At 56.2% G+C, this 13,166-nt stretch overlaps 1 protein-coding gene across 6 annotated transcripts in view; it reads left to right on the top strand.

Annotated features, from left to right (window-relative positions):
- The window catches only part of SSBP3 (single stranded DNA binding protein 3), a 60,550-nt gene that overhangs the window by 534 nt on the left and 46,850 nt on the right, over window positions 1–13,166 (top strand). For all 6 annotated transcript variants that reach the window (XM_064146901.1, XM_064146905.1, XM_064146902.1 and 3 more), the window contains exons 3-4: window positions 121–182; window positions 818–902. In XM_064146901.1, the coding sequence (XP_064002971.1) occupies window positions 121–182; window positions 818–902 (147 nt within the window). The remainder of the gene's footprint in view (window positions 1–120; window positions 183–817; window positions 903–13,166) is intronic.

The raw sequence follows: 13,166 nt of genomic DNA, 5'->3' as shown, positions 1-13,166 counted from the left end.
GGCGGCGCCGGGGGGTCGCCACGCGTGGGGGCCCACGCCCACTCGTGACCACCCCCCACCCACCATCTCACCCTTCTCTCACACCCCCTCCAAAACCCCTCGCCTTCCTCTCGCCCGCAGATCCGGTGGGAGAAGAACATAACGTTGGGCGAGCCCCCCGGCTTCCTGCACTCCTGGTGGTGGTAAGTACTAGGGGTGGGTCTTTCTGGGCGGGTGGGAGCGTGCACACCCAGGGTCCCATAGCGAGTGCTTCCCACGGGCTGACCGCGGAATGGGGTGGGGGTTGCACCGGCGGAGCTCGGCCCCACGGGGTGAAGCTCCGGTGACGGCGTGAGTCAGCAGTGGCGAGCCCCACACCGCCCGGGCTCCTCGCTCCAGCTCCGCGCAGGGTGCCGAAACGCGGCGGAGCCAGTCCCGGACCGCGGGAGCCGGCGGGGAGTCGGCGGGCAGGCCTCCTGCCTGGCAGCCCTCGGGGGTAGAAAGCCACTGGGGAAAAGCAAAGTGCCTCAAGTTACGGTGGGGCAGTTGAGATGCCTGGGGGATGGCAGGATGAGGCGGCAGCGCTTCGGTGAGGGCTGGAGAAGTCCCCTAAGTGCCAGGGGTGTTAGCCCTTAAAGGTTGCATTTGCCTCTTAAAACACCCGGTGTTACCCATCCCTGCGGAAGCAGTGGTGTCATGCTCGGACATGAGACCACTTCTGGCCGAGGTCTGCTCTGACCATGGGTCCAGTGGGCTGGGAAGCTGCTTACCTCCCCTGACCCCTTGTCTCAGTGCGGGAGCCCTGACGAGTAACCATCTCCTCTCTTGGCATTCTCAGCGTGTTCTGGGACCTTTACTGCGCAGCTCCCGAGAGGCGAGACACTTGTGAGCATTCGAGTGAGGCGAAAGCCTTTCATGACTATGTAAGTAACAAGTTTCTAATCCTCGCGGTAACTCCGGCGTTGGGGAGCTCTAGCTTCACCTGGCGCACCGAGAGCCAGACGTAACCTACTGGCAGAAGCCTGGTGGAGTTGTTGGGTTGTTGTGTTTTTTTTTTAACCATCAATGTTCTGATTTGACTGTTCAGTCTTTCATAATGTTGCAATTATGTAAATTAGCTCTGATACTTATCTTAAGCACTTAAAGGCATTGTGGTGACTGGTAGAATGAAGCAGTTTTGCATAGCAATGCACAACAAAGCGTTTTCTAGAGGATGGATGGTGAGATACTTTATGCTGAGGACATCTCCGAGGGTGGGCGGGCAGGTTGGGTTTCGATGGGAAGGAGGGGCAGATTCCCCTACGCTTCTGTTGAGTGCACTAGTGCGTGTCTCTTTGCCTTTGGCAAGGCTTGGGGTAGCCTTAGTTGCCCTTGAGACCGTCCAGGTAGAGGCGTCTTTGCTCGTTGAAGGTGGTGTTGCAGACCTGCTTTGGTGGTTGATGTGCATCTTGTCTGTTGTTATTTTGAGTTGTTCTCTGCAGGGGTGTTAGCATCACCCAGGTGTGATGCTCCTGGGCTGGGATGCTGGGGCTGAGGTGCTTCCCCAGAAAGACTCTTTTTGGCATGGGTTCATGGCATGGTGGCTCCAGTGGGCAGCGGGTGGGCTGCCCGCTCCAGTCCCGCGCGCGTTGCCCACATCCGCAGCATCGGGAGGAATTCTCATCAAAGGATTAGTCACCTGGCTGTGGGCTTGGACCCTAGTCAACTGAGTTTAAACCCTGTAGCAGGAGCTGGTTTTGTCTGCTCTAGGCAGCCTGTGGTATGGAAACCATTTTTCCTCCCTTCCCAAGTTTCTCATTGCCTCAACATGCCTGGGTTGGGATGCGCAAGGTGAGCAGCACTGGGTAAGCGTCTTGGACCTCTGCAGTGAGCCTGCGTGCTGGCACTGGATGTGGCTGTCGCCCGGGAGTGCAGGCAGTGCCAGGCTGCCAGAGAGCCTTGGCTGACTGCTGAGCTGCCCCTCTGCTGGAAAACTGCCCGTCCTGCCGAAGCAGATCTGGCTGTTTGCTAGGCAGGTGTTTGTCTGTCTGTCTCTGCCCGATGCCACTCTCTTGCATCGCTTGTTTTTACTGGGCTGGGTTAAGGTGGGGAACTCCTGAACCAAGGGGTCACAGCAGATAAACAGTGGCACGTGCACCAGGGCTGAACTCCTCATGGGCAGTTGTTCACTTCCTGGCCCAAAATCTTAGTGTTTTGGAGCCTGGGTGTAACAGCAGACTCATCGGGAGCAAAGCAAAGGTAGACCTTTGGGCAGCAAAGCCAGCCACAGGTGAAAGCATCAGCAGCCAAGAGGTGGTGATGCTCCATTAACAGCAGCCTCCTCGTCGTGTCTGAGGATTTAGTGTATTTAGAGAAATTAATCTTTTTCAGCTTGGTGATAACTAACAATAGGCCTGAGTGCATTAGATGATTCACATAAACTTCTTTAATGCACGTTGCTGTAAGCTTACAGTAAACAGACACAACCCTGATTGTTTTTAATTCTCACTGTAATGCAGTTTTCTGACAGCCCCAAGTGCTTTACCTTTCAAGTAAAGAAGATTTTCGCTCTCCTTTGCCTTGGCTTGGTGGCACTGGTTTGGTTTCCCTGGGCATGTTTCAGCCTCAGAACAGGGGCTGTGCTCCGTGGCATGGGCAGTGGCAGATGCTCGTGGCACAGCCCCTCTCTTAGGAGCAGCCTTCTCCCGGCACGGCGTGTACTTTACAGGGTGAGGGACCTACCTGGCCAAAACTTAAATATTTACCAAAGAGCCAAATGATAACTCTGGGAGTGTGAATAGTGCCTTGTTTCTTGCCCAGTCTCTGTGCTAGGGCAGGCTGCTGGTAGTGGTGAGCATGATGGCAGGCCCTGCTGATGGGCACCGGAGCTGGGATGCGGGTTTTTATCGAGCACCAAAACCTGCAACCCATCAGTGGCATGTGGCACCTAAAACAGGGCACAAGCCCTGAGTGGGGCTGCATCAGCAAGGCACTAATGACTTCATGTGGTGGCTGTAGTTAAAAGTATCTCGATACAAGCCTTGGCCCAGGTTGGTAGAACATAGTATTTGCACTTGGCCAATGACAGGCATCCTCTGCGTGGCCAGTTTGGTGTTTGCATTAATTGGCATTTATTTACCCCAAAATGATGTATTTACTGTGCTACTCCAAAGACAAAACCAGGGGGATGCTCTGGGGAGCAGCGCAGTGGTGCTGGGCCAGCTGGGGCTTGGCACAGTACCCTCCTGTAGCCGGTGCTGGAGGGGTGCTTGCTTGGGATTTGTGTCTTGGGGAGGGGAGTGCCTGATTAGCGGGGTGCTAACAGTGGGATTTACATGCTGTGCCATTTCCACTTCATTTCCCAGTGTAACTGTGTGAAAACTATTAAAAGCAGCAGGACAAATCACCAATTTCCCCCTCCAGTTCTTCATATTTAAGTCTTCAGTGAGAGAGGAAAGAAAAAAAAAAGGGGGAGAAATCTCAACCCTCTTTTTTGGGAGATCCTTGAAAGCTGTAAGCTCTTGCTATGACTCCTCTCTTGAACTAGAACAACAGGCTGCTGGTAGAAAGGTGCTGCTTGGGAGAGAGGGGATGGGAGCTGGGATTCACCTGGCACAGGCAGGAAGAATGCTGTGCTTCTCTTTCCTTTGGGCTGCCTTGTGTGTCTTAAAATACCTAACAAGTTGTGCTGGTTGGAGGGTTACTAGTTGGCCTCTCCCATCCTTATCAGAAGAGTTTGTCCGAGTTAACAGAATCGCAGAATGTATCTGGTTGGAAGAGACCTCCAAGATCATCCAGTCCAACCCTCGACCCAGCACTGAAGGGTCAACACTAAATCACGTCCCTAAGTGCAAGATCCACGCACCACTTGAACACGCCCAGGAATGGTGACTCCACCATTGCCCTGGGCAGCCCATTCCAATGTTTGAGAACCCTTTCAATGAAGAAACATTTCCTAATATCCTTCCTGAACTTGGAACTGTTTTGCCTGGTCCTGTTGCTTGTCGTCAAGGAGAAGAGGCTGCCGCCTCCTTGCTCCGACCTCCCTTTTAAGGTAGCTGTAGAGGGCAGTGAGGTCTCCCCCTACGCCTCGCCTTCTCCAGGCTGCACAGCACCACGGGCGGCCGACGGCTCGGGAGACTCGTCCCGCAGCCAGCGCTTTGGGCTGCTGCGCTGAGCGGAGCCCCGCGGCGGCTGCGCTGGCATCGGGGCGCGCTCCCCCGCGCTGCCGCAGCCGGCGAGCTCGCAGCGGGATCGCCGCGCATGACAGGGGATTTCAGCCGCCGCCTTATCGGGCTGTTGGCCCGTGGCTGGTGGCAGTTGAGCATTTCAACGCCCTGAAAGCCAATACAATTTGAGTTAGCAGTGATGACTGCCAGTTTAAATACCGCAGTGAATTTCTGTCAAAGAGGTAATACATAGGAAGGGGAATTGCAGAAAACTTGATCACCAGAACCACTTCAGTCGATTTTGGCCTCGAGCTACAGAAAATGAACTTAAATCTAGTTGACTGTTGCTACAGATTTTTTTGTGGTATGACTCTGCTTGTGTGGCCAGCTCAGGGAAGGGAAAATTGGGGTAGCTTCTGGCTGGCAGAGACTTTGACTTCATCTCCTCCTTCCATCTGCCCACTGAGAAGGACCCACAGTGGGGAGCATTTGAAATGCTATTTTGTTTGCAGTGCAACATGTACAAAGTGGTGGCTTCAGCTTGCCCCGAATGCAAAGCATTCTGGACTTTGGAAAGCTGCTGCATTTCTTTCTGACTTGGGTCTGGAGGATGCTCTGCTGCAGCAGGGCTGGTTGTTGCAGGAAAGGTTGCGGTTGGTCAGGGAAAAGATGGTGTGCTTGGGGCTTGTGTCTTCCCATCTTGTTTGAGGATGGCCAGGGCTTTTCCACATTCATCGCCACCTGAAACAGTTCCAGTTGGGCTGAGGTCTTGGTGAGAGGGCTCCTGAAGCCCCTGGAGATTCATGGATGTAGCTTCCAGGCTTGCTGGTGTTGGTCTGTGAGACTGCTTGATGGGGAATGAGCTGAAAGCCAAGGGGCTGGAAAGGTTTTAGCCTGTTGGCAGTATCAGCTGGGAGTGTCACCCAGGCACTGGAGTTTGAACCCCCAAGCCAGCTGTTTCCTCTGCTGTGAGTGCCCTCCCAGCCATGCTTTGGAGGTGAGGCATGGGAAAAGGTCCTTTTTCTGCTGAATCTGCCTATTGTGCCCTGGATGGCTGTGGGACAGGCACTCGGTCCCAGTATAACTGCCTGGAAATACCTGAGTTGCAGGGGAGCATCTCCTCGCTGTCACAGCACCTTCTGTTCCCTGGGGACTGTGTGGCCACCTCATGGTTCGGTACCTCAACAGGTGAGATGGCCGTGTGAGAGCTCTCCTGGGAGGAGATGCTCTTCATCAGGCTTTGGTGTGACTGTGACCTCTCCTGTGTCAGGCTGTCTTCTTGATCAGCAAAGACTGAGACTCTTGCTCCAAGCACCCTCAGTTGCATGGCATGGGTGTGGAACCAGCAAGCACAGTCTTAGTGGTGGCGGTCCCGTGTGTGCTCCTGCAACGTGCCCTTTACAGACAGTGTATTTAAAAGACGTTGTGTAGGGGAGGAGGTATTTTGGGACAGGTTTGACACAGCAGAGGGATGGGAATTGGGAACAGCTCTTTGTAGCCCCAGGAAGCCCCCGTGGGTGTTGCCTGAGCCCTGGTGATGTGGCTTAGCCAGCGGCACGTGCAAGTCCATCCCATCTCTGCACAGGACTGTGCTCCATCTGGGCTCCATCCAGCTTGGCTCTGCAGGGACAGGGTTCCCCAGTAGGTAACCGGAGAGAGGAGTTTCCTTTGGCAGTGGCGGGCGGCCAGGAGCAGCTGCAAAACTCCACATCGTTTGAAAACCCAAAAAGAATAAATATAGAAATTCCCTCTCTTGGCAGCCTGCTGGGCTCAGCCTTCCCTCCCCGTTTCGGGTCCTGGTGTGCCCATTCCTCCTGTTAGCTTGAGTGTCTCTTAAACTCTGTTTTTGTTGGAGTGCTGGGCAAAGTTGGATTAGTTCAATTTTGTATTTTCAATGCTCCTGTGTCGTGACAGAGCAACTTCTGGTGCCCTGCTTCCCACTGCCCCGTGGCAGCAGCACCTTTCCCTGGGTGATGCTGATGGAGAAGCCTCTGGTGTGAAACTGGAGGTCAGAGCCCAGAGCTTATGTCTTAGTCTTTGACTGGTGAGCCTAAATATTTATCCTGTTCTGTCCCTAATGAAAACAAATTGTCAACAGTTGTTCAGTAACTGACTAAATTAAAATCTGTAATTAGTCAATTAGATTAAAGAGTTGGCACAACCTGATTGTATCATGCTGGTTAGGTTATTAAGAGAAAGGGTGTGATTTTTAATTACCGAATGCTAATTTTGACAGTTTCAAATGGGAACAGACGTTCCCCCCCTCTACCCCACCCCAGTGCCTCTGCAAAAGTAAAGCAGGGGATGGATTTGATGTCAACAAATGATGTGAAGATGTAAAGTTTCTCCAGCTCGATACGGGAGGAGTTTTAGCAAAAAGCCCAGTGTGGGACAGGAGGGAGGGAGTGGGGTTTTTTTCAGTTCTGGCTGATGATGAGAGGGCGGTCGGGGGCTTGTGCCACACCTGAGGACCCCACTGCACCCCTGGGTGCTGCCCGGAGAGGTCGGTTGGCTGTGCCCATCACCCGTCCGATTGTGCGCGGGTCAGCGTGCCCTCGGCTTGCACCAAGTGGTGCGCAGCAGCAAGGCAGATTGGGCTCTTATTATTTTCTCTGGGTTTGTGTTATTGTGAATCCCCTCCCCCTCCCAGTGCTCGAGAGGGGCAAAGCCCGCAGCGGGGAGGAGGAGGAAGGCCTGGCTCGGTGAGCGCTGCAGCCCGCGCCATCCCATTGTTTGCCCCGCACGGCCACGTGGGCGAGCGCGGTGGGGCCGGCGAGGGGACCCGGCACGGTGGGCGGCGGGGGCCCCCGGCAGATGCTCGGTTCTGGGCGAGCACAAAGCTCGCCGCCCTGCTCTCTGCTGCTTTCCGGGGTCCCTGTGGAGGAACAAAGAGGACGAGGGGCTGCGAGCGGCCGTGCCGTGCCGGTGTGGCTGGCCAGCCGTCCGGCACGGGGCCGGGGGGTGGTCCCCGTCCTGCTGCAGCGGGCAGCGGGGAGGTTCGTTAGGTCAGGACTCTGTGTGTTGGGTACGAGTGAGGCTTTCCTGTTCTCCTGATCATTTCCTTCCTTACCTTGGAAACTTGGATTTTCTCCTACCTTTTGTTCCCTATTTTTCTCTTGCAAAGTCGTCCACGGATCTATTTGAAACAGCTGCCGGAGCCAGTGCCGGGGAGCGGGCAGGGCTCCGGCTTCTTTCTCCTCTTTCACTGTGCAAAGCCAGCACCACCTAAATGGCACCCGGCTGTGAAAAGCCGTCACTGGCAGGGGGCTGCTCTAGAGAGGACCTGAGGGAGCTGCTACAGCAGCATTTGGCTCTCTTTTTTCCGGAGAGCCACATAAAGAGAGGAATGGCAGAGCGAGGGATGCAGCGCCTGGAGCAGCTGATCCTCCATCCGGTGCGTCCAGCCCAGCTGGTGGTGGGGTCTGCTCCACTGTGCCCGCAGGGGCGATGGAGCTGGCTGTGTCCCCAGGAGCATCACATGACCATCTCCCCAGCATCCCACTCGTGGATCGGGTTATAAAACTCCCGCTGAAGCTTCTGCTCAGCTCATGAGCTCATCCCCTCCCTTATTTCCCATCAGTTTTCCCCTCCAAGTCTTGACTCTGCTGATCCCTGGGAGTAGACCCCTCTGCTTCCCCAGGGCTGGGGGCCTCGGTGGGGTGTCAGTGGAGCTTCGCTCTGGGCTGGCAGAGAGTGAAACTGGCTCTTGGCAAGTAAACAAATACCTCGCCTCTGCCGCAGTTTGGGGTTTGTTTTTCTTCTCTCTCAAAACTCCTGCTCCCGGCCACAAGTGCCAGGACCTGAGTTCAAAGCTACAGCTGTGCAGTCGAGGGGGGGTTTCCAAAACACAGGGCAACTGCTTGTGGGTGCTGCTTCCCACACAAGGTGGGACACAGCTGTCCCCACCCTCCCACCCACTGCCACCTCTCTACTCCCATCTCCACATCCCACAGAGGTGGCAGACACCCATCCCCTTTGCTTGGCTGGGGCAAGAAGGGCACCTGAGGAAGGGGCTTTGGGTGAGGTTTGGGCAGCTCCCTCTGCAGTAAGGCTGCAAGAAAAACTCTTCTTTTGTCTCAGGTTTCTGCGTTTGAGTCGTATTTTTCCTGGAGAAAGGCAGGAGTGGGAATTTCTCCTGAGTTCAGTGCTGCGTGCAGGGAGGCTGTTAAGAGCAGGATTAAGCAAAACATGTCTGTGTGTGTTGTGGGGATGCAGACTGTTCTCTGCAACGTGGATGATTGAGGCGTGTGCCAGGGTACGGCTGGGCAGCAGCCTGCGTGCCCATGTGTTAGTGGCGCGGTGCTGGAGCAGAGCGGAGCTCGCCACTCCTGCACCGAGCGCTCCCCCACCCGCCTTACTCTTTCCCCTCCGTGGCCGTCACCACCCTGCCCGGTTGTTTTTAGCAGGGTGATTTGCGCTCCCGCCTCGCAGGCGGGAGGCCGTGGGGGCTGCCTGTCGGTCCGTGTGCGAGGCAGCGCCGCTGCCGCCTGCCGCCTCAAGATAAAGTCCAAAGGAGGACCTCTGGCTGGGTCTTAAGCTAACATTTTCTTTTTATTTTTTTTCCTTCGTGTTTCTGCATCAACCCTTGAACGCCTGCTCTGGCGCCTCTTCTCCTGGGGCGCGGCTGCTTTCTGTAGTGAAAATGAGCTCTCGCTGCCTTCCTGCCTGCCTCACACAGGGGCTGGGCTGGGGGCTTTTCCACCTCCTCTTTCCCTGGGTTTGGGCTGGTTTCTTACAACCTCCCAGAGCTGAGCTTGCACCTAGAAATGGGATTTTTTGGTGACAAACTGAAGCAGAAGATACACTGCAGCAGCTCTGCCTTGCTGGTGAGTGTAGCTTGGCTGGCATGACCCCGGTGAAGCATCCCATGGCATTCTTGGCATCATTTGGTGTACCCAGCCAGCATGCAAGCCCAGAGCCAGTCCCTCCTGCCTGAACTGGGTTTTCTCCTGCATCCCTCTCCTGCCTCAGCTCCCAGCTGTGCTGCTGTCTTTGCACCAAGGGCTTCTAGTCCAGCACTGATGGTTGCCCAGCAAGGTGAGTGGTTAGCTGGCATCCTGTTCCTCCCAGAACAGTTGCAGAGGGTTCCCCCAGCCTTGACTTTCCTTATTCTGATGACTTTAAGACCGGGAAAACCCCTGCATCACTATCCACCCAACCCCCACGCCCCCCACCCCCGGCAGCTAGCAGTGCTAGGCTCTACCCCTGGTCAAGCAGGGAGCTGTTGTTTGCCCTGAGCTCTGCCTTGCAGCTCAACTTCTGGGCTGGGGAGGAACTGGGAGCTTGGGTTGTTGTTTTGGGGGGGTTAAGTGGGGAAAAAACAACAACAACAAAAAGGTGGTGCAGGCTGAGGAAGGGGGCAGGGCGCTTCCTGCAGCGCACCCTGGTTTGGGGTGAGCAGATAAGGCTGCAGCATCATGCTGCCTGAGCCTGGCAGAGCATCCTCCTTGCCCTCCCCAGACCTTCCTGGGTGCTTCTCCGGGGTTTTAGGGGGAGCTCCACTGGGCTAATGGTAGCCTGTGGGGCTCGGGGTCTGTGTGAGCTCCCATGTCCCTCTGCCTGGTAGTGACGCTTGCAGTGAGGAGGAAGAGAGGGAAAAGTGCTTTCCTCCCCCTTGTCTCCTTTCTGTGGGAGAGTGGTGCAGCTGGTGGGGTGTAAATCACACGCAGCCTTCTCCCACACCACCACCCATCTGCCTGTGGGGTGGGAAGGGGGGGTCGTGGCTGGCAGCAGCATTGGGATGTCTCTCCATTGAATCTTCAGCCCCCTTTGCCCTGTTCCTGCATCCCCAGCAGCTCTGGGAAGGAGCCCACTCCTCCCTGAGAAGCAGAACCTGGTTCTGCCTGTTGTTGGTGGAGGCTCTGTGACTGTTGGAGTCTTTCCCTGCAGGCTGAGCCAGGAGCTAGGTCTGGTTTTGCAAGACCCTTTTGGAGTCTGGTTTGAGGCAGGGGCAGCCACGTGTGGGAATGCTTGGTCTTATCAAGGAGGCTTTTGTCAGGGGTGTGTTGGGTAGATATGGCTGGGAATGGAGATGGGAATTCCTGAGGGAGCAAATGCTGGTCCATGGTACACACTGGCATCTTCAGCCCAGCTCAAGTTCCGTTTTCCGTGGAAAAGCCATGGCTTGCTTTGAGCGTGGGCGTCACAGCGCTGGTAACACCCAGGTGCTTCACACCTTTTCCTCGGGAGAAAAGGTTCCAGCTGGGGCTCCCAGGGCTCATTTCCTTGTTAAAAGCATATTTACTTGGCTTGCCCTAGAGCCCCTCAGGGTGTCGTGGTGCATCCTGACAGCTTGTCCTTCCTTACCTGCAGTCATCAAGGAGTTTTCAACATGACTTATATAAAGCCTTTGTACTTGGATTGCTCCACTGTGCTGCACAATGGCTTCTTTGTCATCTTGCCAGCTAATTAATTTTAACTTTTACCCTTGCTCCAGCATGGTGCACTGTCTGCCTGCTCCATCTGAATCTTCCCCCCATTCCTTAAGTGTTTTCCAAGCAGTTTGACTTGTTGCTGCTGAACACGGGAGAAAACAGCTGGCCCTACTGGTGTTCATCTTCTGGAGAAGGAGCTGCCCTCGGGCTGCTGCCAGGGCTGAGGCGAGTGAAGAAAAAGCCATTAGGAGGCTTAGGTTTTCTCCAGTGGCTTGTTTCTCCTGGCTGGCAGCTGAAGGTCCCCCTGGAGAACATCCTCTGATGAAAATAACAGGCTCGCCCTCCCTGGCTGGTGGTTTGCACCGCAAGCATCTTGCAGCCAGGGGTGAAAGCTTTGCTGCATGTTCAGGACAAAAGCCCTTGTGCTTGGGAACATGTGTGCTCCGGGGTGTGACGATGATCATTCCTGCAGGATCGGGCTCTCTTTGGCCACTGAAAACCGGGTGGTTTTCCCTTGCATCCTGTGGGCAAACATCTGCAGTATCAGCTCTGGGTGCCACCCCAGCATCCCTGGTGTGGCAGGGAGCCTGCTGCTGGTTCCATCCAGGATGCTGCAAGGTAGCTGAGCATGTCCTGAGAAGCAGGATATGACCCCAACTGTTGGGGTCGAGAAGCCAGGCTCTTGCCTTTCCTGGGTTTGGAGGGATGGCAGTGCCCACGTGTACAAGCGTCAGTTGGGTTTGCAGCGATGCAGGACGGATGGGGCTCAGTTGGGTTCATGTGAGCGATGCTGGGGCAGAGGGGACCTTCCCTCTGCTGAGGATGGGGACTCTGGTGGGGCAGGGAACATGGAGTGGCTGCCTTGGTGTTTAATGTGGTTGTGAGGATGGCTGTTAGAGATAATGAATTTTGCCTGTCCCCGCCGTTGTAATACAAGAACCCAACTGTCTTTCAGCACCGCGAAGGTCACTCCTCTTTATTCCTGCTTGTAAATTTTGCTGGTTACAGATGTTTGGGGTTGATGGACATGGCTAATTAAGTTTCTCCTGCCAGCCAGTTGGCAAGTTGGAGGGGTGCTGACATAGGGGCAAGGTCAGAAGACTGGGTGATGGTGCTAGCATCCCCTCAGCATGGTGGCCCAGCCATGAACCCACCTCACTGCAGCAGCCCCAGAGCAAAGCGGGACTGGTTTTACCTGGACCCCTGCATCTCTCATCATGATGGCTTTGGAGCAAGGTTGGTGGGAAGAGGAGAGCATTGGGAGCATATTTCCATCTTCCTGCCCTCGTTTTGAGGATATTCAGTGGGAACGGTCACACTTACTGTCCCCACCCTGACCTCAGAGTGGGAAGGGCTGCAGGAAGAAGATCCTTTCAGTTTTTGCCAGCAAGCTGTCTGTGACGCCAGCATCACTGGAGGCTTTTTCTTTCCCAAAGAGATTTTTACCAGGGCAAAAGCACTGTGCCGGGTGGCAGAGCTGGCACCTCGCACCCATGCAGTGCCTCAGCAGGGGCGAGAGCCCCTTTCCCTAAGGCTGGAGGCCAGTGAGCATCCCGGTGCCCGCCGCGCCGGGCGGGAGCGGGCGGCGTGCGCTGCCCGCGCACTCGGGAGGCAGCACGTGCTCCCGAGCCTGCCCGGCTCCCCCCGTGCGCCTGATTTATGCCGTTCCACATTTTCTCCTCGTTTCCATGCCGCTTTCTCCCGGCCTTCCCTTTTTCCTTGTTTCCCCTCGTGCTGTGTGCGCACTGCCTCGCTGCCTCTTTCTTTCTCCTCGTCGCCCCCAGGCTCCCCGTTACCCCAGCCAGCGGCGGTGTTTGGGGCTCCCTGCTTCTGTGCATGCCAAAGGGGGTTTATCCTGGCGGAGGAGAGGTCCGCGGTGCCCCTGGGCCCGCGAGGAGGCGATCCCTAGGTGGCCAGGGCTGGGTTTTGTATTTGCGTTACTTTGTTGTCGCGCAGCACAGACCGTGCGTCCTCGCCACGGGCGCTCCCGGCCTCTCCTCGGTCGCAGCCAGACCGGTGGGGTGGCCGCGGGCGCCCGTCGCCTCCACGCCGGCGTCGCTACCGGGCACAGCGCCGGCCATCTGTCCCCTCCCGTGCGGCGCCGGCCTGGCGGCTGCTTGCCTCGACGGCAGCAGCAGGGCTTGCCCAAGCGCCTGCAGGGCCAGGAGGGCTTGCGCCGAGACCCGAGAAGGAAAGTTCCATTTCTGCTTTGTTTGCGCCCGTTTCGCGCGTGTGAGCCGCTCCTGGCAGCCTCCGGGTGCGCGTTGTTCCCCTCACCCCTGCCGCCCTGCCCGGCGCACCCGAACTCTGCCGGGCCTCGCCTGCCGCGCCGGTGCCCGCTGATTCTGTTAGCCGCCCGGAGAGGAGCCAGCGCGGCCAGCACCGCGCCGGAGCTGCCTGCGGGGCTGCCTTCTCCCTTCCTTTCCCCCTCCCCGCTGCCCCCGCTGCCCTCCCGCAGCTCCCGTCGTTGCTGTTACCCCTTTGTTATTTTGGGGGGCTTTTCTTTTTCAATTTCTTTTTGAATTTTTCCTTCTTTTTTTTTCCCTTGCTCCTTAAAGGGTTAAAAACGATGGGGAAGTTCAGCTAGCACTTGCAAGATATGGTTGCCTTAGCAACAGGCCTCCTAATCTGGTAGGTGACCTGAGAGACTGTGGAAGATGCAGGG

Source organism: Pogoniulus pusillus, chromosome 8 (genome assembly GCF_015220805.1).
Source record: "Pogoniulus pusillus isolate bPogPus1 chromosome 8, bPogPus1.pri, whole genome shotgun sequence".
Classification (NCBI taxonomy): Eukaryota; Metazoa; Chordata; class Aves; order Piciformes; family Lybiidae; genus Pogoniulus; species Pogoniulus pusillus.
This window is presented reverse-complemented; position numbering and strand designations above follow the sequence as displayed.